The following is a 22,971-nucleotide window of genomic DNA, read 5'->3' as shown; positions in this document are numbered from 1 at the left end:
TTGCACAATACAGTYTATAGCATCACAGTAAAAACAGAATAAACATTTTTGATTTTATTCTCACGTTTCCAGATTCTTCAGCTTTATTCAAGGTCATGTGGGAGCTGGAGTCTAATCAAAATGTCACCAGGCGAGAAGGAGMGACTTTCAGTACATTACAAATCAGAAATGTTTCACAAAAATTGGAGYTCTGAGTMCGAAGTCAACATGGAACAATAAAATCAAAATAAAACTGAAACAGTTTGAAAAGCAACAGTGTGGTGGCCTCAGATTGTTGAACACAAGCAGCAACACAGCAGTCAAGATGCTCTCTTAAATCAAACTGCGTCTCCAGGGACACGGGGGTCAAAAGTGCAACCAGAGTGGAAACAWATATGCAGGTTTATGTCCATCCTGCCACTACAGATGACCACAAACAAAAATACCTATTTCTGATACTTAAGGACATGGYAASAATACCACTACAGTTTTACTAATATATTGTCATATTTGCATATAGGACAGTAATGCTAATAAAAATAAATACATTGCTTTTTCCAACATGCGTGTTTTCAGGATTGGCCTTCCTACAGCTACGCTACAAAAAGTAAAAAAAGAAAAACATCCCCAAAGAATGATGCTGCCACCACCATGTTTCATAGTGGGAAGGGTCTTTTCCAGTGGAATTTTTCCTCCATGCATAACCATACAAGGCAAAGTAAAAAAAAAAAAAAAAAATCAAAAACATAATTTGTTGCATATGAGAAACTACAGACACCTCTTTAATACTTGATTTAGCAAGTTATTTTAAAAGTATTTCTTCTCAAGACATACTTTTCATTCAGTTTAAATAAGACACATGGTTAAAATATATTTAGGACCAAGTAGTTTAGTCTGGAAGGATAATGAAAAGCAGTCATTTCTCCAGGTAAATTGGCATAAATAGTTTTCCTTCTTGGTTTTTCAATCAATATGTGGTTTGTAAAACAACATAACAAATAAATCAAACAAATTTTCAACTTTAACCTTTGTATAACATAATCAATCCAAGATAAATTGCTTAAAAATACCATTCATACATACATGCACACACAGTATTATAAATAAATCTTTCATTCCACACTGGCCTGCAGGACACAGTCTGATCTGCCACCAGAGCCTTGCTGGAGCAGGTAGCAAAATAATAAAAATAAAAACAAATAATTAAAAAAAGGTCTCTTAAAAACATAGTTTGCTCATTGCTGTCGATTCCTCCCTGCCGCCTCCTCATGCACTGCTACCCAYTTCCCATGTCATTGCTGTGAAGTCCTGGTCTGTGAGCGTGACGGTGTACGGAGCCTCCACTCGCTCCGGCTCCACGTGCTCCTGCCTTCTCGCCGCACTGTTCAAGTTATTTACCCTCCAGGAGTTCAGAGGTCGGATTGCTTTCTTGAAGCGCTGCGGAGGAGAAGTCAGAGTCGCACCAGATTAATCCAGCGAGATTTGAACCGTTTGTATGACCACGACAGAGGTGAAGAGGGTCAATGTTTTGATGTTTTACAGCCACAAGCCTTGGGATCTTACACCATAAAATGTTGTGTAGGTACAAAGAGGAAGAATACTAAAAAATGTTTTTCTTTTTAACTCATGCATGCATTCCTTTTTTGGATCCAACCCCCTCAGAGTCATTCCTTGTAGAATCGCCTTTTACAGCAATTAAAGCTGCAACTCTTTTGTGACTGTGAAGACAGATCTAGAGACCAGCATGTTTTATTTTTCCTGTTTGCAAAATAGTTTAGGTTCAGTTTTACTGGATATAAAACCACTGTGGACTTCATTTTCCTGTCTCACATTCTAAAACGGATTAGCTCTGTCCATCAACTCCTACAAAGAATAATTGATTTTCCTTCTACTCTTCAGTCGCCCATTACTTTGCGTTGRTCTATAACATTAAATGGCAATAAAATACACCTTTATTGTGGTTGTAATGTGGTCAAACATGGAAAAAAAAACTTTAAAGAGCATGACTACTTTTGCAAAGTCTTGTAACCGGACCTCACAGTGCCAATCCAGCAGCATACTCACTTCTTGTAGAGAGCCAGTTTCCTTGCTGATGGCCACGACGGCCCAAATGAGGATCTGCAAGCAGCAGGTCGCGCCCATGCACACGCCCAAACCTTTACCCCACCGTGGGTACACATACGAGCCGTAATGGAGGGGTGTGTTGTACATCTCCAAAAAAATGTAGATCAGGATAAACTGTGGTGGGAGAGGCACAGAGGAAGAGAAACCATTTCGGTTGAGAGAATCAATGGCAGCAGAGAAAAAGACAACACAAATGCTGCAGACGGGGAAAGAGATCAGATTGAGTCTCTGCCCTAAATATTCAACCTGGGTACAGATTCCAGGACAAATAGCAACTACAATTTAGTTTGTTTGGTAGCTTGGGATTCTGTAATCATTTCCTCTCTTTCAGCTCTTTACTTCATTCAGTGTTTGAGCTCTGATCACGTTACCTTTTCACTTGAAATGCTTCAGGTAACGCACAATAAAGAGCTGTAATAATAGTGTGAGTGATGTAATACAGGTTAACAATATCAGAGAACAATGCTGAGAGTGAATTACCGTATTTTCCGAACTAGAAGGCGCACCTTCAATGAATGGCCTATTTTGAAACTTAAGGCAYTGCGTTATAAGGAGCATAGAATAGACGCTTCAGTTTGGGTTGCCAATTTGTTCYGTACTCTATCATTACACATCCACATTTATAAAGAAGTGAGTGTTTCACTCACGGTGTTGCAATATTGTGCCCAACTGCTTTCTGGGTAACACAGACCGACCGACACGCTGCCGCCACAGTCTCTGTCTCTCTTCCTCCCCTGCGCCTCCTGGCTTTATATGTATTATCAAACTTTATTAACAAACCAGCGTTCTGACAACTATCCCAGCATGCACTGCGCACTTCTTCTTCTACAGGGGAAAATGAAGTCCGCGGCTGCTTACCGTAGTTGCTAGACCTGTTGTGGCTCAATATTGGTCCATATATAAGGCGCACCGTATTATAAGGCGCACTGTCGGCTTTTGAGGAAATTGAAAGTTTTTAGGTGCGCCTTATAGTGCGGAAAATACGGTAAGTATAACTCAGTTTAGGACTAACACAAGAAGATGTTGGTCATTTTGAGCACAACTTGCAAAAACTAGGATTTGGGGAGTTAGCTTAACAAGTTATCTTAACCTAAAACAGTTTATGTTGAAATATTTATAGTAAATTTTATGTTTTCCTGTAAAGAGTGGGAAATGACTGATTTCGTACACATTTGTTTGCACTCACCAGGAGGAGAAACGGTGTGCAGAAAACCCAGCAGGCCTTGAAGTAGATCAGCACTTTGCTGCACCACGGAGGACAGTGGCAGATCATGTCAATAATGTCCTGACAAAACTGATTGATTCCTGTCAAAAAAGTCAGCAAAGAGATGCACATTTGAAACTGAATTATTGCCAGGACAACGGAGACTCGCTGCCCTGAAACTCGTTCAATGGAATGATGGGATTAGTTAGGGATGACAAGTGASGGCAAGGAATGTGAAATGGGATACCATAGAAGAAGGAGATGCCAATGCACATGAATAGGGTGATGATGATGAGGCCGAAGCTGGTGCTGAAGGAGTCGATGAGAGTGAACCAGTAAATCCCTCCCTATTGAGACACGAACAACAGGGAGGGAATATGAATGTCAAAACTTAACGGTGCACCGCAAAAGCATTTTTGATTGTCAAACTTTATCATGATTGATTTAATTTTTATAAATAAGAATCTAAACATTGTGGTAAGCACTCTTATTAAACTCTTTCTCAGTCAATGCTTTGCAGAACCACAGTTGGGTTTTTTTTGCAATTACAGTTTCAAGTTGTTTGTGTATGTGTCTACCAGCTTAGCACATCTAGATAGGTTTTTGAAAGAATCTTTGTAAAATATCATATGCAGTCATATTCAATAAATTTGAATATACTATTGAATTAGGCTCACTTACTAGCTTAAAAGTACCTTTTGAAAGCAATCTAAGCAGATATTAAAACAGACTTTTCATTAAGCTTGTATTTCTGTCTAATTTATTTTGATTTGACTTGTGTTTTTCTTATCTTCAAATAAAAAAAAAACATCACAGATAGAAGTAACAGAAATAAAGACATAAAAACATAAATCTCTGTGTAATTAATTTATATAATGTGTTTCTCGCAACTGAAATGAACAAACTTTCCAGTAATATTTTAATTTATTGAACAGGTCTGTAAATCTGTCAACCTTAGTTTTCAAATTTTTCCTCAGATTCTCAGCTGGATTTTTGGTTTAGACTTTGACTAGGCCATTCTAGCACAGACATATGCATCTATTCAAATCCACATTATTCACAAATGACTCACATCCGTCACTAACAGGAGGCCCATCAGGTAGAAGGCGAAACACAGGGCTCCCAGGAACAAGGACTTGTGGAAGGTGTTCCTTCTGAGGTTTGGGAACTCATCCAGTACGGCTGTGGTGATGCCCTCCATGTTACCGAACTGCCAGGCGAAAATAGGCGTCATGTCAACCACTGACAAACAGATTCCCATTCTTCCTGATCAGTCAATCTTACCAGAGTATCGACCCCAAGCATGAAGAGCATGAGGAAGAACATAATGGACCAAAACACTGAGCCAGGCAGCAGAGCAAGCGCTTCTGGATAAGCAACAAAAGCCAAACCAGGACCTGAGGACGCAAATGGATTAAATTTAGGATTTCTGCCGCAACGCAAAACGTGTGGACAAAAAGAAAGAAGCACGGCAGCTACCTCTGTCTGCCACCTCGCCAACAGGCACTCCCTTCCTCCACGCCATGTGACCCAGGATGGAGAATATAGCAAATCCCGCAAAGAAGCTGGTGCCGCAGTTCCCGATTGTGATGACAATAGTGTCCCTGAAATGAGCAGCAAATGTTATCGCGATCAGGGATGACAGCATCGATTGAGCGCATAATACAGCCCACCTACCTGATGACGTTGTTGTCGAACTTATTGTAAGATGCCATAGAAAGCAGCCCACCAACCCCAATGCCCAAAGAGTAGAAGATCTGAGAGGCTGCATCATTCCAGACCTGAAATGTTTCAGGGAAAATTCAGTGTGGATCATGGAAAAAAAGAAGAAGAAAAATGCAAGTTTTTTTTAAAGCCTCTCAGCCCAATTGGATCCTGGAGAGAGTTTGTAGAGTAGCTTACACAGTTTGTCACACCTGCTTTAATTAGATTGTTTTTTTAAAGAGTTTGTGTGTCTGCCTTGGTCAATGTCTGGGAGGTTTGCATTAAGCACATTCAGTGTGGTTATTTAATTAGGTTATGAATTTTAACTCTTATCTAATAAATATTTTATTGATTTGTCTATGCTGGATGGGTTTTTTTTATGTTTAGGTTTTTGAAATAATCGAAAACTGTGACTTTACAAGTTACATGCTTTGTCAGCTATTTCAATTCCGCAGTTTGTCACCCTGTATCCAAACTTCAAAGTATTTTATGGGATTTCATGTGACAGATGAACATAAAGGACTGTGTATTTGTGCATTATTAAAATAAAATAAAATAAAAAAAAAACACACACAGGGTTTTTAGCTTGCATTTGTATTTGGTTCCTTTAACTTTGATATTCCTACAGAAAATTCAGTGTAAACAAGATATGAACATCTCATGAAGCGCTGTTCAACTCATCATGAATCTGATAGAGAACCTGTGACGAGACTTGAGCATCAACGTTCACGAATGCACAATTTTTTTATCTGAACGAGTTTAAATTTCAGCATTCTTCAATGCGCAAAACAATTAAGTCACTAAATGTGCAAAGCTGCCAGAAACAACTGTAGCTGTAATCGCAAAGAAATGTTCTGAAACTATTGCTGAATGCTTAGAATTGCTGAATTCTTACAGGTGAATAAATCTGAAAATCATATAATATTCTTTCCCTTTCACAATTATGCACTGTGCATTGGTCTATCAGGGAAAACAGAGAAAATACAATGGCCTGTGGTTGTAAAGTCACAAAATATGAAAAAGTTGAAGAGGCGTTGATACAAAACAACGTGCAATGCGCTCTGACGTACCTGTGCGTTGGCTAAACGGCTCCAGTCTGGCGTGAGGTAGAAAGCGACGCCCTGAAGAGATCCCTCCAGTGTCGCACCTCTGATGATCAAAACAATGAGGACAAAGTATGGGAAGGTGGCCGTTACATAAACCACCTAAAGAACACAGACGTCACAAATGTTAAACTCGGAAAATAGAGAAGTACGGGGAACAGATTGAGTCGGGAGTTTCAAAATTTATTTTATTTTATTTTTTATTTTTTGGGTGGAAAACATTTGAGGTAGTTCACCTTGCCAGAGCTGCGGATCCCTTTCAGCATACAGAGGAAGATGATGATCCAGGCAGCCAGCAGGCACAGAGCCAGGGGCCACCGCACAGGGCCCGGGTCGTGAAGACCCTCACTGTTCACCACGCCCAGTACTTTCTCACTGAAAGATGAGCAAACGTTGATTATGGAAACATTTTAAATCATATCTGTTAGCTGAGAAAAAGATAATCAGGGTTTGGCTCTTAAGAGTTAAGATATTTATATAAAGCTAATGCCATTTATATTTGATCTTCAGATGTATTTATTTTTTATCATTTTATGTCCATAAAAATGTTTTTCTTCATATTCTAGTAATGGTATTAATATTTTCTGAAAAGTTTAAATAATATTTATTAAAATTCACTCCTGGCTTACCAAATTTAAAATGAATTGCAAGTGTGGAAATAAGTTTTGATAATAAATAATAATTGGAATGTATGCAATGTACACGTTTTAGCTGAAAAAGAGATTTTAGCAATAGGCAACAAGAGGTTATAAATCTATTTAATATTTTTTAAAACTAATCTAACTTTAAATTTACTGAAACTTTTGTTTAATAAAGCTTGGGATATTAGCCAAATGAAGTTACATTAGATAAAATAAAATTGAAATTTTACACCTTTTTCAACCGCCTTTTGCCGAAATGACCCCAGTGTTGTAGAAGAACATTTTACAAGGTGGGAGAATACTGGAAGACAAATCTTTGTCTATTTTTCTAAAGAAAAGTCTTAACATGGGATTTCCTCCATATATTACATTATTAGAAAATGTATTTATTTTAATGCTTTTCTTTGCAATGGGGGCTCATAAGTATGGAGGATGTCTTTGATTACATTTTTAGTTTAGTCACATTAGAGAAAACACAATTTGCATTTCGAGTATGAACTGTGGTGGAAACAATGCACTTACTTCCAGAAAATCTCTGTCGGAGTTCGGGGTCTTTCCGAGGAACTATTACCAACGGTGCGATTAGCACAGATGGCGACATTGGCCACGGCGTCACATGACCAGGGCAAGGGGCTCTGGAAAGAGCTGCCCAGGTAGTAAAAGGTCCACGCTATGATCACGTTGTAGTAGAGACACACCAGCGTGGACACACACAGCATCCCAATCCCAATGCCTACAGAAAAAGACACAAGTATGAGTGTAAGAAAAAAAAGACACTATTATGTAAAAATGTGCAAAGAAAAAAAGTTTATGTTGAATGAACTGAATTGCAATATTCAGAAAACTTTGGGTTGTACTGTACAACCTAAAGTTGTACAGTACAACTAAAGAACAAAAAAAAAAACATTATTTATTTATTTTTTGTTCTTTAGCTTCAACATGCTAATCTGATTCTGGCATTTTAACTTGAACAAATTTTTTACCTTCGTAAAACCAACTCGAGTTTGATTCATTTTTGTTTCTTGCAAAACAACAATTATGCCATTTGCTTTTTGAATTAAACACATATATTGAACTTTTAAACTGCAGATGTATCAGGCTTTTTGCATTAGCATTAGCTACACAATGTATATGGTGAGACAGTGAGTCAACGTGAGTCAGCAACTGGAACCTTTCCTGGACTGAACCCCTGACCTGATGATAAAATAAAGTTGAACTGGATGTCTTTTGTTTCTTGTAGGCATTTTTATGTAGCGTTAACTACAGCTGCTCTCAAAAGACTTCACACCTTTTACAAAAACATATCATTTTGGCAAATGAGATCGTTTTTAATCATTTCAAACTTTTCCCCCACAAATAATGTCACATTTATTCGGAACAATTAACAGAAAACAAGAAAATCTGTTACAGGGAAGAAAATAGAAAGAAAAAAAGGTGGAACTCAACTGCATAAGAGCGCACACAACTTTAAATAAAAGCTTTTTGATAACATCACTTTTTTGTCACATTTAGTACTGAATGCTAGCTTGGCCCTTAGAGTCACTGCATACAAATAATGCATGTTTTTTTGTACCCTTCAGCTGACTGATACCTTTGTACAATATGATCATTTTCACATTTTCTAACCTGTTTTAAGACTGAAGCTTTTGTTAAAAGATGAAAATGAGGGAATGAGGAAAATCCCACTAGACCAGCTCATCTTTATTTCACATTCATCAGATTTGTCTCACAGCAATCGATTGGAGTTGTGAACACAAGTAGACTAAATGTTGAGACTGTATAAAAAGGTGATTTAATACAGCATGAATGTGCACACTCATGCAAACAAATTATTGTAAGTTTCTACACTGCAAAAACTTTGGAAATAAGACTTTTAAGTAACTTCTCAGCAAGATAAAATAGTTTGTTTAAGTTCATTAGTATTGATAAAAAGTACTAGTTCCATTGGCAGATTATTTCTCTTATCACATGGGAAAAATGTCTTGTTATAAGTTAAATAATTTGCCAAATGAAACTATCATTTATCAATATTAAGGAATTATTTACGTAAAACAAGCTACTGCATCTTGCTGAAAATCTACCCATAAGTTAGTATACTTGAAATAAGATAAAACTAAGATAATTGCATTAGAAACTAGACCGAAAATACTTGGTAAGGTTTTGTGTTTTGCAGTGTTCTTATATGTGACGAGTGTTTTTCAGTTGAAATGTGCGTCAAAAAAAAAAAAAAAAAAACTGCCGTTTTTAACAGAGGTGTTTACGCTTCTAAGAGTCACTGTGTAATTAGTGATGTGGACAACTTAGTGACTCAGCAACTTGTATTGTGAACTTTAACACAACCTGAACCATAAATAAATAAATAAATAAATAGTTGAACCGTGTTAACTTCTTTTATCCAGATTATGTATTTATTTAAAATCAAATATGTTTCACTTTAGGCAACTAAAGCAGTCAGGCATGTTTAGCTTGAACTGCATGACATATAAGCAATGAGGTGGCATGCCAGCATGAGTCAGCAACCTGTAATTTTACCGGATTGTGCTGTTGGGTTGGAGCAACGTGACATAAAGCAAAACAGACGACATGGAGATTTCTGAAGAATTAACATTGCAGACCATGGTGAATTTGGGGGCATTAGGTCTCCATAAATATGCATACTAACTAGCCAAAAAAAAAAAACTTGATGATGTAGGTCATTACCTTTAAGCAGAGGGCAGCATTTCCACACCATGATTGGGCCAGCTGAGCCATACTGGCCTAAACTCAGCTCCATGAGGAAGAGAGGAACTCCCGTCACAAACAGCATGATGAAATACGGGATGAGAAACACGCCTGCAAAGAAGGGAAACAGGCCAAGATGAGGAAAACCAAAGCTGGTAATGAAAAAAATGTAAAAATCACACAGTAATATTCTGGGATTATATGATGCTTGTGAAGGCAGGTTTGATTATAAGACCATCAATTTTAGGAGACAGCTTCATAGAAAGACGTTAATCTGTTGTGCAGTCAGTCAAGCTTCAACATGTTTAATCTCAGATGAGTGGATAGAAAATAGACTTCAAGTCTGGTGTGTAATCAAGGGAAAATACTATTTCTGCTTAGACGGTTTGTGAAAGCTGTGAGACTCGCGATTTTACAGAGAATCTGCCAAATAAGTCAGTGTGCTGAGGAACAAAGCCAACACCCATGGAGTTGTGCGAAGACAACCTCTAATCCAAATCAGTGCCGGGAACCATTCAGCACACATGCCTGGGTTTTAAAATCAGGATATGCAGCATGCTTTATGGTAGCTCACCTCCTCCATTGCGGTAACACAGGTACGGGAACCTCCACACGTTGCCCAGACCCACGCAGTAACCGATGCAGGACAGGAGGAACTCGTACTTCCCTCCCCACTGATCCCTTGGGGTAATCGTAGCCGGATCGGGAACGGGACTGGGGACTCGGGTGTCAGACTGCTGCGGTGGCGTCGGTGTAATTGCTGGGTTGAAGCCATTTGGAGAAACACTATGCCCATTCAAATGTGATGAGTTCTAAAAGATATAAAATTAAATTGCACAGACGACATTAGTAGAAATGCATTGCAGTTTCTGATTGTTACTGGCAGCTAATCAACGTAAAGCTGTTTGTAGCTATAAGGAAATTTAGTCGATGTAATACTACAAGAATTACTTTACATTGCTAACTCCTCTTAATTCATATTTTGTTTGTGGTTTTGATTTAATACAGATAAGTATCCAGTTCAGTCATAGACCAATTTAAATCAAATTAAATACATTTAATTGACGATGATTAAATTCTGCAAATAATGCCAATTGGTGAAAGTTTTCTTCTATCAAAGCAAGTCATTAAGTTTACACTTACAGCAATCTCGTCACACCGAGCAAGCATTTTGCAACAACAGAAAGGAACAACTCCCTTTTAACAGAAAGAAAACTACATGGTTAACGACAGCAGTGATGTGATGCTATAGGAGGAAAAGCGTAACGCATTAGTTGCAACAGCAGTTACTTTAATGTGTTTGTCCAGAAAAGAGACAAGGTCAAACAGAGCTTTGCACATCTATTGATAGAAAGTTTCACATATTCAACTAGATGTATGTTTAGGCTTTGAGCTGACCATTTTAACACACAAATATGTTTATTTAAACCATTTCATTGCATCTTTGGCTGTAGTGCTTTGTCCTTCTGGAAGGTGAATCTCTCCCCCAGTCTCAGGTCTTTACAGGGTTTCCGCAAGTGTATTATAAGCCTGGCAGGCCACCAGGCTTTACTTGTGCCCCCACCAGGCTAAGCATTGCTTATTTATTTAAGTCTTTTTAAAATGTTTGCATTTTTTAACACTTTGGTGTTCAGGTATTGATCTTCCAATCGTTCAACAACACATGTTTATCAAGTGATATTTTGAAATTTCCTGTCAACTTTAAACATTTTTTAACTCAAAAACACGACGGGCCGCTGGATGAATGACTGCCCAACCACGAGGCCTAGCAAGTTTTCTGGGAGAAACCTTGCTTTAGGTAGTTTCTTTCTTTCTAACAAACATTATAGAGTGAGAAAAAGTATAAAAGGGGTATTGATCTACAAAATAATTAACCAGATAATAGAGCGAATAACAACAATAGAAATCAAACAACCAAACAAAAACAAAAACAAACACAAAACAAACAAACAAACTGGTAGTTTCTAACATGTTTTCTTTTAAGAAGATTGTCCTGAATTTTGCTCTATGTCTTTTCATCAACACTAGCTTCTTTCTCCCTGCTGAGTAGAAACATAGTAATGGCATTATTCTGCCACAACCATGCTTCACAGTGTGAATGATATTTCTGTATGCTTTTTATATTAAGAGTAAATAACAAAAACGGTTGCTTTATTCAATAAACATTATGTCAAACATTTCAAAAGGTATTAATAGTTTTACAGGGCACTTTGTAGACCTAAGAACACTTTGTATAACATGTATGAAACTCAACACTTTTTCAAAACCAGAGAATAATAGTGTACCATTTAGTTCTTCCTACAAAAGCAGTCAACATCTGAACTACAGAGGAAGTTATGAAAGGCCACAAGGAGGAACTTCAACGGAGATAAGAGCAGAGCTTCTGCTTTATGTGCTGTCACACTATTTGTTCAGAGTTTAAAGATGAATTATTTATATGATTTCAGTTTTATTGTTATAACATTTTACATTTCAGTCTGAAAGGTATCATCAGTTACCTACTTCAAAAGTTTTACATACTTTAAAAAAAAACCTGGTAAAGTATAGGAAATATGAATGACTGTAATTGTATTGCAGACACAAATAAATTATATAAATAAGTGTTGCAAAAACATTTAGGAAGTGATCACCAAAACTATGCAGAGATAACTCCCTTTTAACTCCCTTTTATTTACTATTATTATCTTCATCTGACTATTATTATCTTCATCTGACTATTATTATCTTCATCTGACAGAGCAGAAAATACAGCAAATGTTTTTTTGTTTTTTTTTTAATCTTTAGCTAATTAGAGATTTTAAATTATTGCAACTGAATTCAAAAAGAAGCATTCAAGTCAAATGAGTTCACACCAAGGATACCTGGGAAGAAACTATTTTAGGTTATAATAGAGACGGAACAAAAGACGTTTTCCTGGGCGGATCACCTGTATCAGTGTTGTAATATCTTAAGAATAGTTTATATGAACACATGTATTGAGTGAGTAGCTCCATAGTCTCATCTCAGTTTTATCTCAGGAGCGTCCAGTACCCAAAATAACGTCGACGGACAGGTTGGACTGCTTCATCTGATGACGGCGAAGTTTACCAGACGGTATCAGCTCGAAATTTAAAGCGGAAAAAAAAACTTGTACATTTTACACACTTATAGAGTGACGTCTTGGGAGCTCAAAACAAACAAACAAAAATGTAAGAAATTATTAAATAATAAAATAGAAACAAAACAAAGCGCCGCTCTTACCTGCGGTGCGGCTGCTGTGCCTCCACCGGCGGAGCTTCCGTCGGCTGCTCCTTTGCCGCTTTTGTCGTGCATTTCCACCCGGCAGAGGTGGCGCTTCACTGTCTAAATTCAACGTCGCTGCACCTCATTTTATGCAACAGACTATAGGAACACCGAGCTGCTGAAGTTTTTCGGTGGCTGTCGATGGAGTGGACCGGTTAGAGAGTCAGACTTGGCAGGTGGACATCAGCGGTGACGACCAGGAACCGAGCCCGGCGGAGGGTGAGGTGAGGGGCGGGGAGAGGAGACGCAGGTGCTGCATCATTCAAGAGAAAACCTCCACCTACCACTTTAAAATGAGGCGGCGACTGTTTATAGGATGTGTACACAGTAACTAGGGCAATTTGACGTAGCAGAATGATGCTTTGAAGTTTTTTATTCTTATAGAACCAATCAGCGACAAATGTGGTGAGTTATGGGTGCTGTAAGTTTAAGCCATGCAAGCTGTTCGGGTCTTTATTATTATTATTATTATTATTGGTAAACCTATAGAAGTAATTACTTTTTTTTCAAACTCACTCTTTGAGTTTGGGCTACTTTCTGTAAAGAACATAATTCAACACATATAACACCCGGAGCTGACACAACTTTGTGTATTTCAATGCTTCTTTTTTCTGTGTGTGTGTGTGTGTGTGTGTGTGTGTGTGTGTGTGKGTGTGTGTGTGTGTGTGTGNGTGTGTGTGTGTGTGTGTGTGTGTGTGTGTGTGTGTGTGTGTGTGTGTGTGTGTGTGCTTGTGTGTGTGTAGGTAAAGGGAGGGGAGAGGTTGTTATAAAGTGTGTGTGTTTCTTATTACCAGAGGCGTGTCTACAGTTGTCTGCAAACTGTAGACGGGTGGCTCACTAAAATTGCAATTTCATCTAAATGCTCTGCAGTCTTAGATTACAAAACTATTTATTAACCCAAACAAAACACATGAATATGTTTAGCATGCAAAATCTATGCAGTAGATTTGTTTGTTACAGTGGCAGGGCACAGACTAATTTTTCTAGTTACATGATTAGCCTGTTTAGCTTAGCATAGCTTAAGTACAACTCTGGTTTTATCACCGTTATGCTAACTCTATTCAACTTATCAACTTTGTGGTAAAGGTAAAGGTAATTTTATTATATAGCACATTTTCAGCAACAAGGCAATTCAAAGTGCTTTACATGAGTTAAAAGGAAATACAAACAAAATAACAAACCAAAGGAAAGAAAAAAAGAGGAAAGAAAACTAATCTAATGTTGTTCTAAAGTTTGTAAACTAAGTGCTCCTGTTCAGGGTTGCTAAGTATCTAATTCCATTTCTAAATAGTGAGTACTCTACAGTTTCTGATAAAATAATCTAAAGAGTGACTGATCTAATTCCTTTTCTGGGTTAAAGTAAGTACTCCGCAATTCTCAGTTTGTTCTAAATCCTTTCGTGGGTTAAAAGTAATATAAACTAAGCAGTGACTGTTCTTGTTAAGTCTGGAGTCCAAGTTTGTAGTTATTCTAATTCTAATTCTGATTCCATTTCTGGGTTGTATAATATTGATCTTAATGGTACATACTCCACAATTTCTGATATTACTAATAAACTAAAATAATCCTTTTCTGGGTTAAATAGGGAGTACTCCACCGTTTCTAAAACAAAAAAGAGGAATGGACACAGTAGGGCAGGTGGCAACATTCAGACAAAGCAAAGGGGCAAAACAAAGACACGAGTGAAGGCGGTGACGTCAAAGGGTCACAAAGGAACGTTACTGAGCGGGCCATAGTCTGATAAAGGTGTTGTTTATCTAGGAATGTCCTTAGGAGCGTTCAGCTTCGCAACTCCATGGAAACAGGAGGGGCTGAGGAGGGAAGAGCGTTGTGTTTACATAATGTATCTTCGAGGAGATTAGAGATATGCAGCCCTTCCAAGGCCACATGGGGAAAGCCAATTCAGAAACAGAAGGTCTTAGGTTGGGAAGATTATAAATTTCAATCTTCCCTAAAGTCTCTCCGATACATCTCAGTTCCCAATCATCCAAATTAGTTTGGTCATTCCACTGAGCCGAAACTAACAACTTCTCCAAGATCGATTCCATCCGGTTAGTGAGTTTTAGAGTCCTTGTCTCTGTCSACACCAACAGTCCGAGTGTTTGCTAGTTCGGCCAAGTCTGTCACAAATTTGTTGATAAACCAGGAATCCACAAGCTCCAAACAGCAGAAATCCTGTTATCATGAATAAATCCAGGGTGAATCCTGCCGGGTGTGTCCCCGCAGGACAAGAGGGCTCTCCTGTACCTAGACTTCTCGTTGAAAATTTGATCAATTGCATTGAGAGATCGGTTGACCAGGTCCATAATTTGTAGATTTGGATGATGTGCAAAGAAAGGCTCCAAAAATATAGAAAAAGACAGGACAAAAACAGAGCAAGCAGGGCAGGCATGGGCAGGGAGGGGGCAGAGGAAAAAAGCGTCCGCCTTCATCGAGAGTAAGAGAGAGGGTGGGTGACATTTCTAGTAAAGGCTCAATAAAAATATAAAAATAAGTTCTTATAAAGCCTAATACATTTAAAGACAAGGTACATTTAAAGACAAGGTACACAGTTGCTGAGATTTAAAACTGAAGTTTTCTTTCTTCTTTTTTTTTACAAGTGTTTTTCTATTTCATGATGTCCACACAATGAGAGTCACGGATAAACACATCAACAGACGTAGGTGTTAATCTTCGGAGCCATGTCAAAGCAGACCATTGTCTTCTGCGCCTTTACAACATACACATTTGTTTACGCACCGAACCACGCCTGGGGCATTCAAAGGTTCAAAAGGCCTTCACCTTTTCACGCCAACACATTGTTCCACCTACAATCTGATAGTGGATTTATGTGGTGAAATGAATGTGCACTAAATTAAAGACCTTGTTTTTCTGCTGCTTTCTATCCCACATCATCTGTTCTGTACCTGTACAAATGTATAATTTTCATGATACATTTATCTGAACTCTTTTCTTAGCTGGCATTTAACCCAGAGAAGGTTTTGATCTTCACACTTTGTGAGTGAAGAAGAAGAATCTTGAGTTTAACTTGGTAGTAAGGAAAGCTGTACATAAGTCCGCTAATCCGCCTGTGGATGAAAACCACACCTCACAGTCTGGCCTTTGTCAAGTCAAACCAAGTCAAATTAATGTTTGACCTTCTCAGCTCCCGTCACTGTCCAGTAGAGTTCTGTTGTTTGTCTTACTACAGTGTGGGGAGCCTCTGCTGGTCCCACTTCATCGATGGTCTTTGGACAATCGAGGTCATCAGGGACCAGAATGCAACAGGATTTGACACAAGAACCACAACAAATCCTCAGCAGCATCTAACACTTAACAGAGAGAAGGCAACATAAAGATAAAGACATGGAACATGGTGATGTGTGTGACTGGCTATTTCTGCTGCCTAAATTTTGTGTCAATATGAGCCGTGACAGTGTGATGTCGACCGGGTCGCTCTTTCTTAGTAGCTACCTGTGGTAATCCACTTAAGCTCATGATGCTTCTCTAAATCCATCCAATCTGTTGAGTCCCTCATTTAACAACCTCACTCAATAAATCTGGGTCAATAGACGTTACCGCTGGTGTGTGTGATGAACAAAACCAGCAGAATAGCAGAAAATAGCTGTTTTATCGAGAGCAACTGAAGATTTTATCAACGTTCCCAGATGGGAGCTTGGAGCCACAAGGAGGTTTGAGGATTTTGCACGGAAAATGGAGCATCAAAACCACACGGAAAGCAGCTGGAAAGAATATTTGTGCACTCAAACCCAGGGAGAGTTTGGTGCCACGGCGAACTGGCCCGCGAACGGTGGCGAAGTGAAAAGCAGCAATGCACATCTGGACGAACAGGCGCATCTGTACCGCAACTTCTGGACTGATTCTGAGCCAGCAAGAGTCAAGAACTGGAGCAGCAGGTCGTTTGCCATGGATGCTAGAATAAGACTTGATAGTCTGAAGTCTGGGTGCAATTCACCGCAGCCCTGGGGTAACTCGGACGACTCTTTCTACTACTATGACAGTGAAAAAGACCTCTGGAACGGCGGAGACGTAGAGGAAGAGCAGTCTGCTTTGGACGAGGTGGAGATACTTGACATGGAGGAAAGCATAGGCGATGAAGAGAGCTGGTAGGTTCTGCTAGGAGGGAGTTTTCTTGAGCTGGCCTTGTGGTTATTTATGTATTTACACCAATCTTGTCTAAATTATGAACTTCAGAAGGCATGTTAAAATGTTTGATTTATCACTTCAGTGAAGTTCGCAAAGGTTTCTTAACATTTTGTCAAGTTACAACCACAAACATTGATTTATTTGTTTTAGACTCTTTTGGATTTCGTGCTGGACTAGATGTGGCAGAAAACAAACACTCTGCCTCACCCCGAACACCCTGAGCAGAAAATGTCCGAGGCGTATAAATAGCTCACGTTGTTTTTCCTCACAGGTTATATGAGCCTCCAAACAGGCCGTCGTTTGAAGAAAGGGAGCCTGCGCTCAGGTGGTGTCGACACGTTCTGGATAACCCCAGTCCCGAGATGGAGGCTGCCCGTCGTGGGCTGATGAACAAGCTGGATCCAAGTTAGAAATCAGCCTCACACACTTAGGATCTTACAAATGTTAATCTGTTTGTTTTTTTTTATTATGTGGTATGGTCATTGGCTTGCTTTATTTCTACCATCGCCAGGATCAAGATATTACTTCTTCAGACATGCAGCAGTTTCCACTCATTCCCCGAGTGTCTCCTTGGGTTTCGCTCTGGACAAAACATCAGTCAATACGTCGCTCAATGACTCTGACAGCTTAGGTAAAAGCTGCAGTTAAGCGCCGGCATATTCTCTTTAGACAAGTTGCAGAAACGCAAAACTTTCTTACTCAGAGAAGCGCTGAGCAATATGTCAAAAGGTCAAGTTTAGGATACAAGGTGGGCGGGACTGCAACATGTTTCTTCTACAGCTATGGTGGTTCTACAGAAAATAGTCCAAAGGTGGTCTAGTTTTGCAGAAGTTGAACTATGATAATAATAAGATCGAGAACATCAGGCACATTGGTATGACAGGTTACTGATCTATAGAAGCACATAGTTGGGTGTATTATTTTCAAGATAAACACCAGTTAGAACACATCAGAACTCTTTAGGAGTTCCTATTACACTCTAAATAAATATGCAGAAAACCCTGCAGAATGATAAAGCAAACAAAAAAGACAAGCTCTGTCCTGAGAGAGGAAAGGCAAAAATGAAGTAGACAGAAAACAAGGAAGTCGACCTACACAGTCTTCCAGTATGGCAAACATTTACTATGATATTGTGGAAACGGCACAGTGGACTTTATTAAAAACCTCCCAACATGTTGTGTTAGCGGGATGTGGACCATAACAAGGCAGAGATGCCGTGCATTTCAAAAGGTCAGACTTTGAAGCTTTTTATGAAAATGTCATGCAAAAAGTTACAAAATACATGTCTATTTAACAGTAAGAACTCTAAATAAATAACTCTCTTTGAACTAAATGCGTTTCCCACGGCCTAGATCTGACAATGTAGCACAGTTATCACAAAAAGGTTTCCATTTCTCACTTTGCATAGATCATGTTAAGGTGACCCACCCTGATGACTTCATAACTACAAGCTACAGACTACAGGATATAACAGATGTCCACATAATGGCCAGAATACAGGAAGACAGTGAGTATAAAGAACATAAGGGACCTGGTGGCATGTGTTTCAATTATCTTTCAGCTGAATAATCCATGACTTTTCTAGATTTTTTTACCCCTTGCGCCTAAACCAGGTCGGACTATAAGACTTGTTGCTCTCGCTTTTCAGGTTTAAGACAGGCCTATATTTCCATGCCTGCTGCAGCTCTCTTGAGGAGAAACTCAGACGTGTTTTCCTCATTTTTAAACACCGAGGCTGACCATGCTGGTGACGTCAGTTCCAGAAATAAAAGCATCGCTCCAGACTCTGCCTGCAAGCCCGGTCTGACAGCTGCAGGCTCTTCCAGCTGCAAGTTACCAACACCGGCAGCTAAGCAGGGCAGCCAAAGCCCAAAACTGACCAAACTTCACCAGCAAGTAACCCAGTTCAAGCTGCTGAGGCTTGCCCAGAATAAAGGTACACACACACACACAGACACAATCACAACTAAATTGTACCACAATGCACAACTCATGCAGAAGGCTATGGAGAGATTTATTACAGATTTTAAACCAATGTTTTCATATTGATCTGCAGAACTTTCTATTTTAGTTACTGGTTAGGATTTTCCACTGCTTACTTTAGGGGTGAACAGTGGTAGTAAATCTGATCCTTTCGTGCCTGCAGCATCCCCAGGCAGGATGAGGTCACCTCTGCAGACAAGCCTGCGCTCTCTCCAGGCTGTCAGGAACAGCAGAAGTTTAGAGGTTGATGTCAGCCAACCTGCAGGCCAAAGCGACCGCCATCCTCCAGGTTTCTGTCATTCCACGCCGTCGACAGACTGCAGAAATAAGTTTGATCTTTTTCCATGTCTCTCATTACGTCTAACCACTTAACCCTGCGTCACAGTTGTCCCGTCTTCCGGAACAGCGTCAAGCCGTGCCGCGTATCTGATCTCCAGCGACGTCGCCTGCTTGGCGAGAGAGTCCCCAGACAGGGTGACGGCGGTGAAAAGACTGCAGAGATCCCAGTCCCTCAGTCCCAGCAGGATTGCTCACCCTTCCAAGGGATACCTGTCTGTTCGTGGGCGAGTTTTTGCCTCGCCAGACAGGATGTCCACCGCGGCCTGGGGCAGGCATGCCTCATTCGTTCAAAGGTGAAAAATGTTCACTGGCAAATCCCCATTAGACAAACTAATGAGGATGAGCACGAAAAGTGGCTTAAGAATGTATCTGTACTGTTTAAACTTCACCACATTTGTCACACTGCAACTTCAAAACCTCGATGTGTTTTATGTGACTAACAAAGTAGTGCGTAGCTGGGAAGTAGAAAGCAAGTGATTGTTTTTGAAATAAAAATCTGTAAAGTGTGGCGTGCTTTTTTTTATTTATCCCAACGGTTTACAGGACAACTATTGGTCCAATATCCTAAACGTTCACCCTCTCACAGGGGTTTGTTGATTCTCCAAGACATGGCCGACAGACTAAGCTGAATGGAGAGTAGCAGCCGAGCTGCTCGTGGTTACCCATCAGTTGTTGTATATCAGTGTGCGGGGTCTGCGGAAAAGATTAAATGATGAACTCGAGCAAAGTACTAATATAAACCAATGTAAAAATATGGCAGGAAATCACAAGATCTTTTATTGTCTATCTGCTTCTTTTCAAACAAATTGTGTAAAATTGCATAAAAGTTGGCATGATTATTTGTCCTATTTTTATCTGTTTTCACTTTTTGTCTGTTCTGTTCAAATAATCCGTTTACAGGACAACCATAGGGTGTGAGCTCTGCAACTTGGGACAGGAAAGGTATTGCTGAAGGAAACTCAGACGAGGGCAACGCTTGTTTGCCACAAAGACAAACAAGTGTTGCTCGAGGTGAAATCAAAATCATCATGTGGTTTCTTTAGGTGAAGTTTCTGATTGGTTAAACTCTAAATGCAACTTTAAAGAACATAAAACACTCACAAGATAAACTTTGCTCATACGCTTAACCTGATAAGACACATAGACCTGAAAAGTTATAATCTGCAACAAGAGTGATGATGTGAAGATGGACTGTGCAGAAATCTATTTGTGCAGATTGAAGGTTGGTCTGAAAGTGGAAGTGGCAGTGAAACTTCTCTTCAGGGCGGCTGACAACAGAACGGTCTGCTGTGAGCAGAATGATTGCAACAGGAAGTGTGCAATTTACCATCATCATGCCAAAAAAGCCATACGAGTACATAACGTGTGAAAGGAAGTGTCAGCAGCCGGAAACAGAGGAGCAGAGAGCAGCTTAGCATTTAAAGAGGATGTCCTTCAGATTTAGTCTACATGCTGCAGGTCAGAGGGAGAGGGCTCTTTTTCTAATTTCAAGCTTGTTCACTCACTTTTATTCATAAATAACATTTCCACCAGTCAGTTCCTTTGACTTCTTCTATTTCAGTGGAGAGACAAGTAGTAAGGACCACATTTGGCTTGTTCTTGAAAGCGCCATCTGCTGTTCAAGGCATGAATTGGAGAATCTCCTGTTTTCTACAAATAATCTCCAAACGACATACTTACTTCAGCTGGACTAAACATGCATTTAAAAAGAACAGAAAAGTATTCTTTAGAGTCCCCAGAAAAATAAATAAACAAACAAACAAAATAATAATAATCATTTGTAGTTTTAGTTTGTTTTTCATATAGATCCAACCTTGTTCCTTGTTTTAAAATAATTGAATACCTGGGACTTATCTGAGAACTTTTCAGCAAAAAATATTTCATCAAACAAACTTGTAGCTAATGAGGAACTGAAGTTTTATTTTTGACTGCATTTTTACACATTTTTATAGTTCTTCAGTATTATTTTACTTTGATGGTAGCCTAGAAACAGCCAACAATTGTTGCATACTTAACTCATCTAAAACAGTAAAAAAAAAAAAAAACAAGCGAGCGCACACCTCCATGTTGGGATCCATCATAATGGATATTATTCAGTTTACATAAAAAGGAACAAGCTATAATTTACAATGCTCTCTGAAGATTCCACAGTAGCGGCGATCACCATTTACAAAACGTTTGTACATACAGTATTTACCTGAGAAATCTGATTTCTCTGTTTTGAAACTGGAATTGCAACAATGTTGAAGTTGATGAAGTCCGGTCAGGACAATGAAATCCGGCTAATTATCAGAGTCCATGTCACTGTCTCCTCCGATGGATCGGAACTCCTCGCTGTCTTCGTCTTCGCTGAGCTGGACTTGGGACAGGACAGCCGGGCCTCTTCGCCGCGCTTCATCTTCCTCGTCTTCCTCCTCCTCCTCGCTGACGCCGTACTCTTCGCCGTTTCCCATGCTGGACGGCTGCATCTGACTGCGACTCTCCGTCTCCTCGTAGCTGCCGTAGCTGAGAGAAACGACGGGGGGAGAGCAAAACGCAAAACATTCAAAACGACTTTAATGGGTATTAAGCTTTCAAATGTGAGAAAAGACATCTACTTATTGTTCTACCTGATGTTGCTGTCTTCCATGTGTTCATTACCAACCCCTTCATACGACATCATGCTCTCATCCTGCTCCATGCCCATGCGGGCCGTATCCTGAGCTCTCCGCGGAGGCGCCGGTCGGATGTCCACCTCCCTCTCAGAGTCACTGCCGCTCTCTGACAGTTGAATGCCTGCAGGGAAACGCAACACATCAACACACAGGCAGGGAAGCTTTGAGGTCACAAGTGAAATCCTAAATTTAAGATGCAACTGTTCAAAGGCAATGAATACAAGCTGTGGGAAGAGTTAAAATGCAGCGCCTTGCAAAAGTACTCAACTGCTTAGTAGAAGGACAATTACAAATGTATACACACTGGATACTCCTTAATAAAATCCAGTCCAGTTCAAGTACTTTTGACGTTGTTTCTGATGACCTCACCAGAGAACGGGTTGTCCCCTTCTTCGTCGCTGGCGTCATCCTCTCCGTCGGACATGAGCAGGTCCTGGTACAGCACACTGGACTGGGCCGGGTGGTTGGACCGTCCGTGTCCTCGCTCGTCGTCGTCGTCGTCCTCGACGTCGTGCAGCCGCCTGCGAGGCGGCAGTAACATCTCTTCGTCGTCTTCGTCCTCCAGATCTCCATCGGCATCCTCTGCCTGGAAAGCAGACAAAGAGATGAAAGCGCGAAAGGTCAAATTAAGATTTCGTAAACAACAACAGAACTAACGATTATGCTAGTGACTGAATACGATATTGATTATCTGACTTTTCTTTTTTATTTAAGCTTTTTTTTTAAATATATACAATATTAGAAATACATTAGAAGATGCAAATAGACAAATAATTTGGAAAAACATTGACTTATCATCAATACTGGCTGATCTGTGATTATTTTTTGGATTAATAATTAGATAGCAAAAGGTGCTTAAAAAGATTTATGGCAACACTATTTAAAGGGGGGTGAATAAGACTGCCATGACACTTTCATAAACATGACATAACTCCTGTCATGGACATGAATAAGCCTTCATGAATATATATTTATGACTGTTGTCATAAAGCGTCATTCAGTAAATTATGACACTTTTAATACAAAGTTGACATTATTCAAAATGTCTTTGTTATGACAACTTGACATTATATCATTATATACATACATAT

At 39.5% G+C, this 22,971-nt stretch overlaps 3 protein-coding genes across 6 annotated transcripts in view; 1 reads left to right on the top strand and 2 right to left on the bottom strand.

Annotated features, from left to right (window-relative positions):
- Positions 1-39: 39 nt before the first annotated feature.
- On the bottom strand, positions 40-12,982 carry slc6a7 (solute carrier family 6 member 7). Its single transcript, XM_008427620.1, has 14 exons — positions 12,717-12,982; positions 10,051-10,288; positions 9,456-9,587; positions 7,278-7,488; positions 6,351-6,489; positions 6,082-6,216; positions 4,985-5,088; positions 4,787-4,911; positions 4,592-4,704; positions 4,380-4,517; positions 3,555-3,654; positions 3,290-3,408; positions 2,044-2,217; positions 40-1,416 (listed from the first exon to the last, which is right to left on the bottom strand). Exons 1-14 carry the CDS (start codon positions 12,786-12,788, stop codon positions 1,246-1,248), a joined length of 1,971 nt encoding a protein of 656 aa, XP_008425842.1. The 5' UTR covers positions 12,789-12,982; the 3' UTR covers positions 40-1,245.
- A 3,026-nt stretch (positions 12,983-16,008) lies between these two features.
- On the top strand, positions 16,009-19,734 carry LOC103475761 (SLAIN motif-containing protein-like). Its single transcript, XM_008427621.2, has 7 exons — positions 16,009-16,864; positions 17,176-17,309; positions 17,416-17,535; positions 18,313-18,411; positions 18,553-18,840; positions 19,051-19,176; positions 19,273-19,734. The coding sequence occupies exons 1-7, from the start codon at positions 16,452-16,454 to the stop codon at positions 19,521-19,523; spliced, it is 1,431 nt and encodes a 476-aa protein (XP_008425843.1). The 5' UTR covers positions 16,009-16,451; the 3' UTR covers positions 19,524-19,734.
- A 1,392-nt stretch (positions 19,735-21,126) lies between these two features.
- taf1 (TAF1 RNA polymerase II, TATA box binding protein (TBP)-associated factor) overlaps positions 21,127-22,971 on the bottom strand; it is a 14,006-nt gene continuing 12,161 nt past the window's right edge. For all 4 annotated transcript variants that reach the window (XM_008427616.1, XM_008427618.1, XM_008427617.1 and 1 more), the window contains 3 exons: positions 22,250-22,466; positions 21,836-22,001; positions 21,127-21,731 (listed from right to left, as the gene is read on the bottom strand). In XM_008427616.1, the coding sequence (XP_008425838.1) occupies positions 21,509-21,731; positions 21,836-22,001; positions 22,250-22,466 (606 nt within the window). In that variant the 3' untranslated portion in view covers positions 21,127-21,508. The remainder of the gene's footprint in view (positions 21,732-21,835; positions 22,002-22,249; positions 22,467-22,971) is intronic.

Source organism: Poecilia reticulata, linkage group LG14 (assembly GCF_000633615.1).
Source record: "Poecilia reticulata strain Guanapo linkage group LG14, Guppy_female_1.0+MT, whole genome shotgun sequence".
Taxonomy (NCBI): Eukaryota; Metazoa; Chordata; class Actinopteri; order Cyprinodontiformes; family Poeciliidae; genus Poecilia; species Poecilia reticulata.
The sequence above is the reverse complement of the archived record's forward strand: the minus strand, read 5'-3'. Positions and strand labels throughout refer to the sequence as shown.